The sequence below is a fragment of the Acanthochromis polyacanthus genome, chromosome 3 (assembly GCF_021347895.1).
Source record: "Acanthochromis polyacanthus isolate Apoly-LR-REF ecotype Palm Island chromosome 3, KAUST_Apoly_ChrSc, whole genome shotgun sequence".
NCBI lineage: Eukaryota > Metazoa > Chordata > Actinopteri > Pomacentridae > Acanthochromis > Acanthochromis polyacanthus.
In genome coordinates, this window is record NC_067115.1 from 38,416,301 (window position 1) to 38,432,877 (window position 16,577).

The following is a 16,577-nucleotide window of genomic DNA, read 5'->3' on the forward strand; positions in this document are numbered from 1 at the left end:
GGGCCTTGGTGCCTAACACGAAGCCTAATTGGACGATAGCTGAAAAAAAAAGGTCAGAGAAAAACAACGTTGATCCCACCCAGCAGAACCACAGACTGCTATGTTGCATTCTGTACAGCAGGAGGCAGCCTCACCAAACATGTGGCCCACACAAACACCTGGGGCCTGTTTCACGAAGCAGGTTTAGTGAAAACTCTGAGTTTGTTAACCCTGAAATGAGCTAAACTCAGAGTTTCTTATTTCAGAGTAGATCAACTCAGAGTTGAGGATTAAACTCAGAGTTTGTTAAACCTGCTTCATGAAACAGGCCCCTGGTTTGCACTAGAGAGCTTTTCACTACTTCTGGTGACGTGTGATTTCATTGTTTGATTTAACCTTATTTAAATTAAAGAATAATAATAATAATGTATGTAAACTTATCTGCACTATCATGTCTCATTTGCATATTTCTGTATACTATTTAAAAAATACTGTCACTTTGTATACTCTGTTGATTTTTTCTTTTTTATAATTTCAATATATATATTTTCATTATCATGTTTCACTTTGTTATATTTTTTATTTTATTTGATCCTATCTCATTATATTTTGCCTTCACTTCATACCCTGTTATTCTGTGTAGTCTTTACCCTTTTATGAATATCCATGCTGCCGTAACAACTTCATTGCCCTCCAGGATTAATAAAGTCATCTAATAACTTTTGCTGATTAAGGACGTCTGAGGATAAGCAACAATTATAGTATAATGATGAATATGAAAACATAACAGTAGAGGAACAATTCTTTTTTTAATTTTAAAACTAATATTGCTTCTCAAGGAAAATCTTAAAACTACAACACATATGCTGTTAACTGAAGGCCTTTTCCTGCATGACAAAAAAAAATCCATTTTGCTGTGGAAGAACTGGTTTACAAAAATCCCCATCAAACACCTTTGGGATGATTTTGAAAACTGTCTGAATTGGGCCTATTTTGCAAACATTAGTCTCCAACCTAAATAAGTTCATTTGGCTAAAGTGGATCCAGTCTCTGCAGCTATATTCCATCTTGTGGACAGACTTTCCAGGAACCCTTTGCGTAATGCTACAGTCTCCAGCTTTCCATTAATCTGAGGATCATCCATCCATCCATCCATTCTTTATACACCGCTTTATCATCACTAGGGTCGTGGGGGGTGCTGGAGCCTATCCCAGCTGACTCGAGCAAAGGCAGGGGACACCCTGGACAGGTCACCAGTCTGTTGCAGGGCAATCTGAGGATCAATAAACCCTATTTATAACAGATGGATGGCTGCCACTTTGCACTACAACATGGGTGAGCAGCAGAACGCCCAGTAGACACTGTCATCTGTCATCAACTATTTCCTCAGCAGCTTGTTGTGCTTGTGCATGCAATAACTTCTGTAGTTGAGATTCTGAGTGGAAAGTTCAATGTCACACTGTGTTTTATGGACACAATTCAATGATCCAAACACTGGGAGAGTCCAAAGGCCACATACTTGCTGATTATGTACTCCACCTATCTCGGTATCAGACTGCACCTGTCTCTCTTTGAGTCTGACTCGCTGGTTCTCCGTCTCTGCTGGTACCACTGCTGTGTTTGAAGATGAGTAAAGGGAAGGAGATTGTTTTCGATGTCGAGGAACATTTCCAGGAAAGAGGGCCGACCATCACTTTCAGCAACTTGCAGTACTGTGTTCAAGAGAAAAGGCTCTGCTGCAAAATAGGTGCTGAAAAGTACATCCTCAAAGATGTCAGGTAAGCCACAATACTCGCCTGTGACAGTGTGAAATTGCAAAGCACAATATTGCATAATACTAACAGCAACATCACTGGGTTGTAACTCTGATAATGTGGCACTCAAGGTGCTTTTCTTGTGTTATTTAAATACAATTTTCATGTCACTCTTTACCACCTGATAGTTTGTGTTATTTATTTTGTTATTTTACTGAGAGGCAAGGCAGGCTGTAATGGAGAAAACAGAGTCAAAGATGCTAAATCTTGAGCCAGAAGGATGCATTTACACCATAAATATGTCTTTTCCCTGAATATTGCAGTCATCACTTAGGACCAGAGCCATTCAAGCAACATACAGTTGAGTGACTTTCAAAAACACCGGATTTTATTTTACTTTTTTGATTTTAAAGTAGATATCTATGAATTATACACAGAATATGTAAAGCTTAGTGCAACTTTATGGATGTGTTTGGTCTCAAATAAGACACAAAATATATGATTAAGACTTCACCATCACCATAGAAGCTGTAGGAAAATTATTGAACGACATATCTTGTAACTCATAAGTAGAAATGTAAAACTATATTATGGCCTTTATGCTTAACAATGCTGTTAATGTCAAAAAGTTGAGCAAATATCTATTGACAGACACTTGACGAGTTTAGAAGCAGTGGTCGAACCCACTTTCTGTAGTTTTTCATTTAAAAAAAAGGGTTGAAAGTTTTGTGTTTTCCAGAATGGTCTAACATTCAAAGCACCACAGTAACGCTATGTTTAAACATAGCGTTACTGAACCCAAATTTGGGTTGTTGTTCGGACTTTGCCACCAAAATCTAGACCATAAAATATTACATAAATTATATGAAACTCAGCTTTTGTGTGGATTAGACCACTCTGCTTCTAAACCCCTCATTTGTGATTAGATGGTTTGTAATGTAAGTTTTTTTTTTTTTTGTAATGGGACTTACAAACATAAGTCACACATAAAGGGTCATTGCTGTGTCAGGAAAAATATTTTTTAAAGTGTTCTTTAAACAACATCTCTTAATGTAATTGCTTTGTATGACTTGATTGTTGCAGTGGCATCATGAAACCAGGGATGAATGCCATCATGGGGGCCACAGGAAGTGGCAAAACATCGTAAGAAATGTTGTAATCTAAATACAAATACACAGACATGAGCTCGTACACAAAGTCACATAAAAATTAGTTCTTTACTTTCCATGACAGACTACTGGATGTGATCGCAGGCAGAAAAGACCCGGCTGGTCTGCGCCAAGGAATCGTCTTGGTGGATGGAAAATTTGTCACATCTAAACTCAGGCTCAGCTCTGCCTATGTGGTTCAGGTACACAAACATACAGCTATTCTTTGAGTTTATAAACTTGGGTGTAGTTTATTTACGTCCTCCTCTTGTTTCCAGGATGATATCGTGATGGGCACTTTGAGCGTGAGGGAGAACCTTCTGTTCAGCGCCAACCTGCGTCTCAGCCGGAAACATCACAGCTCTGACGATAAAAACAAGAAAGTAGACGAGATCATACAAGAGTTGGGTCTCACAGACTGTGCTGACACAAAGGTGCAGAGCTACACTTCACTTTACTGCACTGCTGGAAACAAAACTAGAAGGCCGTAGTTAATCCTAAAGATAAAGTTAGTTATTTTATGAGTTCTACAGCAAACACAGATAATGTTTTATGTATAAAAAAAATGACCTTCAGGCTTTCCCTAATCCTTTTTCTATGACTTGTAAAATTTATAGACCAAGGTTCAAACTAAAGTGTGTTTCAATGGTGCCAAAACCCTTTCAGAATATACAGTTCTCCTCATAAGTTTACATTCCCCAGCAGAATTTGTAAAATATGCACCGTTTTTTTTAGATCACTAACCCTAAATGAAAGAAAAAATTTTACCTTTTATTTAAAGGACAATATTTCACAAATTTTGCCAGGGTATGTAAACGACCACAACTGTATGTAAGAGAATACAACACTGTCTGTAAATTGTGAATGGTTCTGTGTTCGTCAGGGGTTAGTAATGATGTGATTTTAACTGTAGTGAAATTGGGTATTTCAGCCAATAGTAGCTTATTGACTGAATGTAGGATTGTAGGACTGAAAAAAGACCCAATATGTTCCAAACTCATTTAGGTTCATTCTTTCTGTCCTGCTGATGTCTGAAGTCAAGTAGATTCAAGATTCAGGAGTTTTTATTTGTCACATACAGTCTGCGCAGGGAAATGCAAGGTGACTGTTCTCCAGGGCGTGCAACAACAATAAGACATTATAAAAAGGGCACATCTTTAGAAAAAAATCTCGAAAAAAGTCACAATGTCATAAATAATGAGGTAGAGATTTTATCTCTCCTGTTAGGTTCGTTTCTCAGGAACAACAACGATGTTCCTGGGTCATGTTTAATTATCCAAAAATGTCAGAAACAAAAAACTCCCAATTAACATTGTTTATATCTCATTGTTAACTCCATTACTAACCTTTCTTTAAATCAGTTTAGTGCATAATGTTCTTTACCGCTCAGAGATCATGGTTCAATGAGGATAATTCATTTAATTTTTCATTTAAAAAAAAATGCATATTAAAACTTTTCATATATACATTGGAAAGACCCACAAATAAAGTACTGTAGTTTTACATTTTTTTTTACTTATTTAACAGTTTGACATTTTTTGTTTTCATGTAGTTGATAAGTTAACACAACACACTTCTTCTGTTCTAGGTAGGTTTGCAAATGTGAAATGAAACATTTTCGTTTTATATGTTCACTTAATAAGCCAAGCAAAAGAATTTTCAAACTTAAAAAATAATTAAACTATTTATTTATTTATTTTTATGTTAAAATCAGTCAATCTGACCCACAGCATAACGGTGCAGCTAAACTAAAGTGCAGTGTACATTGTGCAAGAGTTCCTTTGTGGGTGTGTGTGTGTGTGTGTGTGTGTGTGTGTGTGTGTGTGTGTGTGTGTGTGTGTGTGTGTGTGTGCTCGCATGTGCTATGTTTGTGTGCATAGACCTACATGTTATTTGCATGTTTACATTCATCCAGTGTCCTACAGTACAGATGAAGGTGCTGTATTTTAGATTTAGAGCTGAGGTCAGAGTTCACTGTCTGACTGCACGAGGGAAGAAGCTCAAGTGTTTGTCTATGTGTGTCTATGTGTGTGTGTGTGTGTGTGTGTGTGTGTGTGTGTGTACTTGTTTCTGCTATTCCGGTGGGGACTTTGACCTGACTATTTGCTATAAAGGTGGGGACTTGTCTTACGGTGGGGACCTAAAATGAGGTCCCCACGGGTGGCAACACCGTTTTCTTGGCCATGTTGTTGTTAATAAAAAATGTAAAAGTGCAAAAACGTTTGTTTAGGGTTAGGCATTGATTTGGTGTTGGTTAAGGTTAGGGTTAGGGTAAGGGTTAGGAGTTAGATATGAATGGGAGTCAATGGTAAGTCCCCACCGGTATAGAAAAACAAACACATGTGTGTGTGTGTGTGTGTGTGTGTGTGTGTGTGTGTGTGTGTGTGCATGTTCAGATAGGCACTGAGTTCCTGCGTGGTGTGTCAGGAGGAGAGAGGAAGAGGTGCAGCATCGGGATGGAGCTCATCACTTCACCCTCGCTGCTGTTTCTGGACGAGCCGACCACAGGACTGGACTCTAACACTGCAAACAGCATCATGAATCTACTGCACAAGTACAACAGGATGATTAATTGCTCACACATGTCACATACCCACACATACAGTAAGATGCAAATGATAACTGAATCATGGCATGTGGCAGTGGGCAACATGCTTATTATCGTCAGCTTAAATGATTGTTTGCATGTGTCTTCACCGTCTACTGCATAAAACTGTTCAAACATATGTCCAGGCTGTCGAGACAAGGCAAGACTGTGATCTTCTCCATTCACCAGCCGCGATACTCCATCTTCAAGCAGTTTGACCACCTGACGCTGATGCATAAAGGCGAGGTGGTGTATGCAGGAGCAGCAGGAAACGCTCTGGACTACTTCACAGGCCTCGGTACATAGTGTTTGTGTTTGTGTATTTGTTATAAAAAGTGGAGTACCTTGAGAGAGATTCATTTTCAGAGATTCAGAGATTCATATGATGAATACTAACATACCAAAGGGATTATATAGTTCTGAATCTGCATGTGAAGTGCAGATACTTATCACTCATCTACAGTTACAGGGGCCAAAGTTTAGCTGTGTACCATTATGTACCATTATGTAACATGTAGATGCAATATGACATTATATGTCATATTGTGTGTGTGTGTATGACATGTCATATTGCATCCACCTTAATATGAAAACAAACTGTACTTGCACTTTTTTTTGTTTGTTTGTTTTTCACAAATGCCCTGCCCAAGTTTAATTTGTTTTCACAGAAGCATTCCTCACAAAGCTGCATGATGGTTTCTGTGTATGTTTGGACAGGTTACCAGATAGAGTCTTTCGACAATCCTGCTGATTTTTTCATGGACATCACAAATGGAGAAGCAAAGTCAACTTTAAAATCATACATTGAAGGTAACCTAAAATAAAGCAAACTACTATTTACAACACCAGCTGAAATCATGAATATGTTTTCTGGTGATTTCTGAGAAGGATAACATTTAGGTGGAAAGGTCAAATTAGACTAAAATTGGTTGGACACTTCTAGCTTTAGACAACGAGATTACGTACACATTGTTTTAACGACACTTTAGCTGAAGCTGCTACATTATGAAACATAATTTAACAGTTGGTAACTAAAGAAACTCCACTTCTTTTTCTGAGAAGTAGCACACAAGATCAGATTCTATTCTTCGAAGAATACTGGGTAAAGAATGACAATGCACTAATAACAACAATAAATAATATTGCTTTATGCTTATATAATCTCAAACAGCTTCCTTCTTGATGCCCTGATGACGTTTCTTTTTTGCAAATTATGTAACCCTCAAAATGAACTCAACCGCTGGTGTAAAAAAAGAATTTTATTGCACCATCTGTCTTTATCTGACACGAGACTGTGACATTTCGTCTTTCCTAAGAGGATGGTAAAAACATGCTGGCAGTAAAGTATCGGCAGTCCCAGCTGTACCAGAACGTGACTATGGAGCTGAACCATGTGAATCAAAGCATTGACGAAGGGGTCAGAGGTGAAGACAAGCCAGTCAGCTACGCTACGTCCTTCTTCTATCAGGTCAGCAGCTATATATTTCAGAAATGGATCACTATTTATTGAAAAGTTACATAAAAAACAAGTTTCTTAAGTCAAAACTATAAAGAGTACATTTTAAGTTGGGGGAAATAATATCTGTGCTGGTGTAATTAACATTAGTGAGTTTATGGTGTTACGTCACACATTGTCTGAGGCAGCCAGCTGTTATGTCAGTCTGCTTGGCTGCCCGCTGAATGAACCCATTTTACTATCATTATGCCAATAAAAAGTAATTCTCATATCCTCATATTTGTGAGACAGTTGCGTGTGGTATGTGGCAGGACGGTCTTGAACACCTTGAGGAATCCTCAGACCTCCTACGCCCAGATGGCTCTCAACATCTTTTTTGCAATTTTGGTGGGACTCATTTATTACCAGATGCCCAAGACCCTGCCTGAGGCCCTCCAGAACAGGTACACCTAACCTGCAGTGTAACACTCAACCTAGTGTGACTCATCAGATCTGCTCTGTTTTAACCTCTGCACACAAACTTACAGGAAACAGAGGCTTTCTTCACTGTTCATTTGGTTTTTATTGTAGATTATTGTGTTGAAACGGCAAATGTAAAAGTCTCCATTTCAAGGAAGGATGCAAGGCTCAGGGTGTCATGCCAAGAATGATTTAAAAAAAGATTTTTGGTATTTAAATAAAGATCTAATATGGAGTGCTGAAGATTTCATTACAACTAAAAATACAGTGAGTGAATAAATATACACCAATCAGACATAACATTATGATCACCTGTCTAATATTGTGTTGGTCCCCCTTTTGCTGCCTAAACAGCCCTGACCCATTGAGGCCTGAACTCCACTAGACCCCTGAAGGTGTGCTGTGGTGTCTGGCACCAAGATGTTAGCAGCAGATCATTTAAGTTCTGGAAGCTGCAAGGTGGGACCTCCATGGATTGGATTTGTTTGTCCATCACGTTCCATGTCAACACCTCAAACTGGTTGTTGTGCTCCTCAAACCATTTCTGTACCATTTTTGCTTTGTGGCATGGTGCATTATCCTGCTGCAGGAGGCCAAAGCCATCAGGGAATACCGTTTCCATGAAAGGATATACAAGTTCTGCAACACTACTGCAGGTGGTACGTGTCAAAGTAACATCCACATGGATGACAGGACACAAGGTTTCCCAGCAGAACATTACACAAAGCATCACATTGCCTCCCCTGGCTTTCCTTCTAGTGCAGGGGTCGGCAACCTGCGGCTCCGGACCCGCATGCGGCTCTTTCAGCCCTCTGTTGTGGCTCCCTGTAACTTTGGAAAATAAATTGTTATGCCTTTCAGGCGCGTTTCAATGCATTTTAATATAGAGTTTTATTGTGAAATTACCGCTCTTATTTTGATGTGTCACTCCATCGGATGTGCTGCGGGTTTCCCCTGGGACATGAGCGCAAAGTTTATGCAGAGAAGATGGATAAGCAATGCCTGTAGTTTCACATCGTTTTGTACTCAAGAATGGCAAGCATGTATATTAAAGCTCCACTCCAAGAAAGACACATCTTGTCTTTGAGTCAAAAGTACTCGTGAGTACTAAGGTAAACTATGGATAATTGTCTTGCTCAGTATCTACTCTTTGATAGGGTAATACACGTTACTCGCAAGAACACGTCCAGCATCCAGGCAGCAGGTCAGAGAGTCAGAGGAGTGTCATCTTGGAAAATAGGGCAGCGACTTACCGGAGAAAAGTTATTAGCTTAAGATAAATAGATTTTACAAGATAAACAGACATTCGCAAAATATTGATTTCCAGCTAACATTACGTAACATATGAGGTCCAAGAGCAAAAATGACATTAACCAGGTAAGATAAATATTAGTGGAAGAACACAATTAAAAAAATGAATCTATCTAATCAGAGGCTTTATAATTAATTAATCACGACTGATTAACAAGGGCATAGAGGTAAAAAAAAAAAAAGCGATATATGCAGTGTTGTCTTCATTTTAAATGCCAAAAAGATTTTGCGGCTCCCGGTGTTTTCTGTGGGAAACGGGTCGAAATGGCTCTTTGAGTGTTAAAGGTTGCCAACTCCTGTTCTAGTGCATCCCAGTCCCATGTATTCCCCGGGTATTGCACTGGACCATCCATGTGATGTCAGAGAAAACGTGATTCATCAGACAAGGCCACCTTCTTCCATTGCTCCTTGCTCCAGTTCTGACACTCACATGTCCATTGTTGGTGCTTTCGGTGGTGCACAGAGGTCAGCATGGACATCCTGACTGGTCTGCAGCCCCATACTCAACACAATGTGATGCACAGTGTATTATGACACCTTTCTAGCAGAATCGATCAGAACCAGCATTAACTTCTTCAGCAATATGAGCAACAGTTGTCTGTTGGATTGGACCACATGGACCAGCCTTTCTCCTCATGTGTATCAATGAGCTTTGGCCACCCATGACCCTGTTCCTTCCTTGGACCACTTTTGATAGATACTGACCACTGCAGATGGGGAACACCCCACAAGACCTGCAGTTTTGGAGATTCTCTGACCCAGTTGTAGAGTCATCACAATTTGTCCCTTTTTAATTCACTCAAATCGTTAGGCCTACCCATTTTTCCTGTTTCAGCACATCAACTCTGAGGTTAAAATGTTCACTTGTTGCCTAATATATCCAACTCACTAACAGGAGCCATGATGAAGAAATAATCAGTGTTCTTCACCTATCAGTGGTCAGAATGTTATGCCCAATCAGTATTAAGCCATGATATGCAAAGGAGGAAACTTTTATGATGCTATATTATCAGAGCAGCATTTGATGACATTATCTGCTTTACTATCTTCTGCTGAACTGATAAAAATTTTCTCTTCCCTTTTCTGTCTCAATAACAGGACTGGAGCATTCTTTTTCCTTATCATCAACATGGTGTTTGGGAACCTTTCAGCTGTTGAACTCTTTATCAAAGAAAGGGCGATCTTCATGTGAGTGAGCTATAAACTACATATACATATGCTATTCTACTTTTTTTTTTCCTGTTTTCTTCTTTTAAAAATACTAAAACCAACAGGGCCTCAGTCTATCTGCTATGAATGAGGCGGTTTGAACCCAAGCAGCAGGCAGACAGACAGGCAGGTGGATTAATAATGAGGTTTAATATGTTAGAAAATAAAGAATAATCAAACAGGAGGCGCGGGGAATGAACAGAACGGGGCTCTAAACTGAAACTAAAAGCAATGGTGCTCGGCCACGGAGGAAACTAAACTAAAACTAAACAGAGGGGGAGAGGAAACTCACTTAAAGCTCGTGTCCGGAGTTTCCGTTTGTTTTCAATTTATGTATCATTGTTTAACAAAGCTTAAATGTGTTAGTCTAGTTCGATACTATAATATAATGTTAGTATGACGCGATATGAAAATTTATTCCTGAGCTCCGCCTTCCTCTCATAGACCCCCATGTTATTCCAAAAAGTGCCGGTCGCTGCCGACCAATCAAGTTCGAGCTTCCGCTTTGTCATGCTGTCAATCAACGGTTACGCGCACAGCAAGCAAGCCCATGCAGAGGTGGGTGAGCTACGCACTATGCAACCGCGAGCACATTTGTTTTGCTTGTGGAGGAGATGAGAGAGCATCAGGGATCAGCAACTTCCAGAAAAGTTACCAATCCCACGGCTTGTCAGGCCAAGAGACTGCAGGACGTTTTTTGGCTCGGGGTGCTCGATTTCTTTTCATTGCTATGCAGATGACCTACAACTATATATTCCCTTGGTCCCTCAAAGTGTTTCTGACACTGATAAACTCCAGGCCTGTCTCTCAGCTGTTAGGAGCTGGTTATCAACGAATGTCCTGCTCCTGAATTCTGCCAAGACTGAAATGATGGTGATTGGACCTGAAAGTATTAATCCTCTGCTTGATGACTTTACTCTGTCTTTGGATGACTGTGCTATTCATTGTAAAGACAGAGCTAAGAATCTTGGTGTACTCTTTGATAAAACTCTCTCTTTTAAACTCCATATTAAAGAGGTGACCAGATCGGCCTTTTTCCACCTCAGAAATATCTCTAAAATCAGACCAAGTCTGTCATTTCAGGATGCTGAAATGCTTTTGTTTCCTCACAGTTGGACTATTGCAATGTCCTTTTATCAGGTCTTCCAATGAAGAGCCTTCATGGTCTGCAGATGGTCCAGAACACAGCAGCTCGTGTTTTGACCAGAACAAGTAAATACGACCACATTACTCCAGTGCTGGCCTCTCTGCATTGGCTACCAGTTCATGTTAGAGCAGACTTTAAGGTTCTGCTACAAACCTATAAAATTGTTAATGGAATTGCCCCATCTTATTTATCCATCCTGCTGAATCCGTATGTCCCCGCTCGGGCTGTCCGTTCCCAGGGAACTGGACTTCTGAATATTCCGAAGGTCTGTAAAAAGACGGTGGGGGAACGGCTTTTTCTTTCCGGGCACCTACATTGTGGAACAGTCTACCTGCTGAAGTCAGGCAGGCATCGTCCATTCATGTATGTAACCCAGCTCTTTTCTTTTATATATGCATCTTAAATTGTTTGTTTTACTGATCCATCCATCCGTCCATTTTCTTCCGCTTATCCGGGGCCGGGTCGCGGAGGCAGCAGGTGAAGCAGGTCGTTCCAGACGTCCTTCCCCCCCAGCAACGCCCTCCAGCTCTTCCTGGGGGATCCCGAGGCGTTCCCAGGCCAGACGGAATATATAATCCCTCCACCGAGTTCTGGGTCTACCCCAGGGTCTCCTCCCAGGCGGATGTGCTTGGAAAACCTCCAAAGGAAGTCTCCCTGGAGGCATCCGAATTAGATGGCCAAACCACCTCAACTGGCTCCTTTCGATGCGAAGGAGCAGCAGCTCTACTCTGAGCTCCTCACCCTATCTCTAAGGCTGAGTCCAGCCACCCTAAGGAGGAAGCGCATTTCGGCCGCTTGTATCCGCAATCTTGTTCTTTCGGTCACTACCCAAAGCTCATGACCATAGGTGAGGGTTGGAACGTAGATGGACTGGTAAATTAAGAGCTTCGCCTTATGGCTCAGCTCCCTCTTCACTACAACGGACCGGTACAACGCCCACATTACTGCTGACGCCGCACCGATCTGCCTGTCCATCTCCCGCTCCACTTTCCCATCACTCGTGAACAAGATCCCAAGATACTTAAACTCTTTTGCTTGGGGAAGCAACTCCCCCCCAGCCAGCAATCCACCGGTTTCCGGCAGAGAACCATAGCCTCAGAGTTGGAGGTGCTGATCTGCATCCCTGCCGCTTCACGCTCGGCTGCAAACCGCTCCAGTGCGTGCTGAAGTTCACGGTCTGAGGACGCCAATAAAACCACATCATCCGCAAAAAGCAGAGATGCAATCCTGGAGCTCCCAAACCGAAAACCCTCCCCACCATGACTGCGCCTTGAAATCCTGTCCATGAAAACCACAAACAGGATTGTTTTACTGATGTCTTTTTTTTATTGTTCTGTTTTTATTGTTTTTATTTATCTGTTTTTATTGTTTTTATTTCTGTGTACAGCACTTTGACGGAAAGCTCCTTATAAATAAAGTTATTATTATTATTATTATTATTATTATTATCCCACAGTATTTTCCACTGCTGCTGCTGCATCTTGAACTCAGCACCACCCAAGTTGAAAATGATAGCAGAATGATAAATGGTGCAGTCAGACCATTCTTCAGGGCTTATACAACTCTAAGACGCTATGTGTGACTAAATAGATTATTGTTTTTTGCAAGTAAATACTTGCTACAACAAGCTTTTTGTTGTGACTTTTGTGTTATTCGTGCAATTTATTTACAAATTGATAACATAGACAACCACAAACCTCATAGTGTCAGTTGTAGTGGAAAAATAGAATTTTAAGCTGACATTTTTTCATACCTTTACAATCGTCTGCTTTTAACTTTGTCACGTGTTTGTATTTATGCCTTTCTTGAGTGTCTTTGTTATTGTCTGTTGCAGTCATGAGAATGCCAGTTGCTATTACCGTACCTCCGTTTACTTCCTGTCCAAGGTCTTTGCTGATCTCATCCCCAACCGCATCGTCCCGATTCTTGTGTTTTCAGCCATCGCCTACTACATGATGGGTAACATATATGCACGTAAACACAAAAATGTACACAACATAATGTGTCATAGCAGTCAGATATCAAGTACAGAAAGGAGTAGATGCTGATTTTTTTCCATCCATGAAATTATGATTATTTAGGACTCTAAATCTATAAAATGCTTTTTCAATTTATTCATTGAATTTGAGAGTGAAAGCAATAACTTGTGTAGTGAATAAGAAAGCAGTGCAAATATTTCTGCATGGGCTTAATCTCAAAGGTGTTCCAGTTTTGTTGAATACAGTTTGGATGACACTTTTAGATGTCTCCCGAATTTTTGCTGAATGCTTTTTGTCGGAAACCATCCATTTAACCTTTCCTGTCATTTCTGAAGAGAAACCTGCCTAAAGCAACGTCGTGGATTGTTTTAAAATGCCCATTCTTCTTTACCTTCTTTCAGGTTTGAAGCCTGCCTTTACGTCCTTCTCCTGTTTTGCTCTGACTATGTGTCTGGTCAGTTTGGCAGGAGTTGGTCTTGCTTTCCTCGTCTCAGCAAGTGCATCTTCATTCGCAATGGCTAACATCCTCATTGCTCTGCCCTTCGTCTTCATGATGGTGAGATGCTGAGACACAGAATGTGTACACTTGAAATAATGAAGTAGAATTATGTTTTTTCAAGTGTGTCATTATGCCTCTTGCCCCCTCATGTTACATCTTAGGTCTTTGGTGGTTTCCTTGTTAATCTCAACTCCATGCTGAGCTGGCTCTCTTGGCTGAAATGGATCAGTATCTTCAAATACGGATTGGATGTAAGATATAGAACATAGGCAGAGTGAGGAAGGAGGGTGTGTTTGTGACAATGAGATCAGTGGGGTTAAATTTAATCTGCCGTTATCAGCCTGATCTCTTTGTCTCTCTTAGGCTACATTCATCAACGAGATGAAAGGACAGGTGTTCTGGATCGGCAATGAAACGTGAGTGTGATAGCACAGTTTAAAACATAGTAACCAACCACGTCTCCACACACACAGTCAGCGTCTCTTTCCTGTGTTCAGTTACCTAGGGGAGAGGTACCTGGAGGAGCAGGGCATCGACTACTCTGTGTGGGGCTTCTGGAAGAATGAGGTGGCTCTGATGGGAATCATACTCGTCTGCATGTTCCTGTCCTATGTGCAGCTGCGACGAATCAACCGCTGGAAGTGAAGCCCATCCATTTCTGTATCCATCAGTATTGATCTTATTTATTTAACAAACAAAAAAGTACCTGCGAGCTAATGTTTTATATGTTTGCACCACATAAAGATTTCTAAATGTCATTAATTTAAATTTAAAATCTAATATTTGCTAAACATTACACATGGAGTCCCTCACTCACAGACACTCTCATGTGGGAAACAAACACGTGTCGTAGCATTTGACTCCCAGGTGGATAAGCTGCTGATAAGCACACTTGGTCTGTGCATGTGGAATGTCTAATAACAGCCAAGCCGGTGTCTAAATCCTTACAAAGCTACTTACAGTGAGTGAGACAACTTAAGCAGCAGGAAGGAAAATACAGGGGGCATGTCAAATTAAAGGAAAAATCTGAAATAAATGAGTGGAGACACAACACCAAAGGGCACTGCATGGTACAGCTGAACGATTACCATCCAGTCCTGCTCTGTGGTTTGTATAAAAATGGCAAGAAGAAGGTTCATTATCGGGACACAGATGGCAGGAGCTTCAGTAGCAAAGATTGCTGTGTTTCAATAGAAAAGACACTAAATTTGATTTTGTTTGGTTCAGAAAAAGTAACAAATGCATTTTCATTTATGGGATGGACATCAGTAAATAAAACTGTGGTCGACAGCATACATTTGATGACTGCATTAGTGCAATTTGTAAAGAAAAACAGAAGCGCAAGTCTTCCTCACGTGACTAAGAATGTCATTGACAAATTGAGTTGCAATGCATAAAACCCTTATCATAAAGGTGAATGCACGTCTGAGAGTGCAAAGACCAGATAAATTTGGTTAGAAAGTTCTTAACAAATGGTTGAATAGTTTACAGGCCTGAATGCTGGATCCCTACAGTCATTGGATCTGGTGGCTCTGTTGTACTGTGGGAGAGATTTTATTGACATGAATGCAGTCCACTTGTCTCCTTAGAGCAAAGGGTCACTGCAAATCAATGATGAGAAGTCTCTACCCTGATTGGATGACAATACCCCCATCCATAGGGCATGAGGGTCACTGAATAGTTTGATAAAAATGTATATCATGTATTATCATAGTCACCACATCTCAACCTAATGTAACAACTCGGGGATGTTTTAGACAGCACTCTTAACCATCAAGAATGGGGCGATGTTAGAGACTTGGCAAAATAAGGAACATTGAAGCAATTCTGCTAGCCCTTTACATTGGTTTTTCCTGTGATATGGCACCAATCAATATTTACAAGATCCACATTTTACAGATAATCTTTTTTGTTTGAAAAACAGACTATATTTCCCCGTTTCCCAGGTGAAAAGTCACAAAGTCGGTGCATTAAGCTACTCCTCTTTTTATTAATGCTGTAAAGAAATAGTGAAAGAACTTCTTTAAATTAAAGTGCAATGTACCTTTTTTGTTAAAACTTAATGTCTGTTTTACAAGAATGCTGCTAATAGCTTATCAAAATGAAGTACACTACCATTCTGGGTCACCCATGTGTTTTTCATGAAAAGTCACATTTTAATTCATGTGCAAACATAATTGCACAAGGGTTTTCTAACCATCTATTAGCCTTTCAGACTATTAGCTAACACAATGTACCATTAGAACACAGGAGTGATGGTTGCTTGAAATGAGCCTCTGTAGCCCCCTATGTAGATTATTCCATTAAAAATCAGCCATTTCTAGCTCAAACAGTCATTTACCACATTAACAATGTCTAGACTGTGTTTCTGATTAATTTAATGTTATCTTTATTGAAAAAAATGCTTTTGTTTCAAAAATAAAGACATTTTAAGTGACCCCATTATTTTGAACGATAGTGTATGGATGTAAACTAATTAGCTGTATGCTGTAAAATGCAGACAGAAAAGCATTCAAGTTGGATTAGTTTTGGAAAATTCTACTCTGATGTTATCAGACTTACTGCACTCTTGTACCAGCCCTTTGTTGAATGAATGTGATTAACAATAAAAACCTGCTTTAAACCTTTTGTGATTTTTACAACTGCACAGTAGCACAAAATGTAAATACTCCAAATCGTGTATAATTTTTACATTTTCACTAAATTGTGCAGCTCCGTGTCTGAGACTCTCCATTTCCAACTTAGTAAGTGCATGTTTGTCTTTCCATGTGCTTTACAGATTGTTATACACTTCAACCTCGTTAGAAAATCCATTCTCCATCCATCCATTCTCTGTACACCGCTTTATCCTCACTAGGGTCTCAGGGGGTGCTGGAGCCTATCTCAACTGACTCGGGAGAAGGCAAGGGACACCCTGGACAGGTCGCCAGTCTGTCGCAGGGCTACATATACAGACAAACAATCACACCTACGGGCAATTTAGAGTGATCAATTAACCTCAGCATATTTTTGGACTGTGGGAGGAAGCCGGAGTGCACAGGGAGAACAT

At 40.2% G+C, this 16,577-nt stretch overlaps 1 protein-coding gene across 1 annotated transcript; it reads left to right on the forward strand.

Moving 5' to 3' along the window:
• Positions 1 to 647: 647 nt before the first annotated feature.
• Positions 648 to 16,145, forward strand: abcg2b (ATP-binding cassette, sub-family G (WHITE), member 2b). The gene is made up of 15 exons (XM_022215691.2): positions 648 to 1,757; positions 2,817 to 2,876; positions 2,967 to 3,084; positions 3,160 to 3,315; positions 5,278 to 5,435; positions 5,615 to 5,766; positions 6,186 to 6,278; positions 6,785 to 6,936; positions 7,216 to 7,367; positions 9,793 to 9,882; positions 12,885 to 13,009; positions 13,431 to 13,585; positions 13,690 to 13,779; positions 13,892 to 13,944; positions 14,026 to 16,145. The coding sequence occupies exons 1-15, from the start codon at positions 1,606 to 1,608 to the stop codon at positions 14,171 to 14,173; spliced, it is 1,854 nt and encodes a 617-aa protein (XP_022071383.2). The 5' UTR covers positions 648 to 1,605; the 3' UTR covers positions 14,174 to 16,145.
• Positions 16,146 to 16,577: the final 432 nt, after the last annotated feature.

Bases quoted from the DNA above. Each gene is read 5' to 3' on its own strand.
- abcg2b (XM_022215691.2), top strand. From the start codon at position 1,606: ATGAGTAAAGGGAAGGAGATTGTTTTCGATGTCGAGGAACATTTCCAG. The intron at 1,758-2,816 runs GTAAGCCACAAT...TGATTGTTGCAG, and splicing joins TACATCCTCAAAGATGTCAG to TGGCATCATGAAACCAGGGA. The intron at 5,436-5,614 runs GTACAACAGGAT...ACATATGTCCAG, and splicing joins ATCATGAATCTACTGCACAA to GCTGTCGAGACAAGGCAAGA.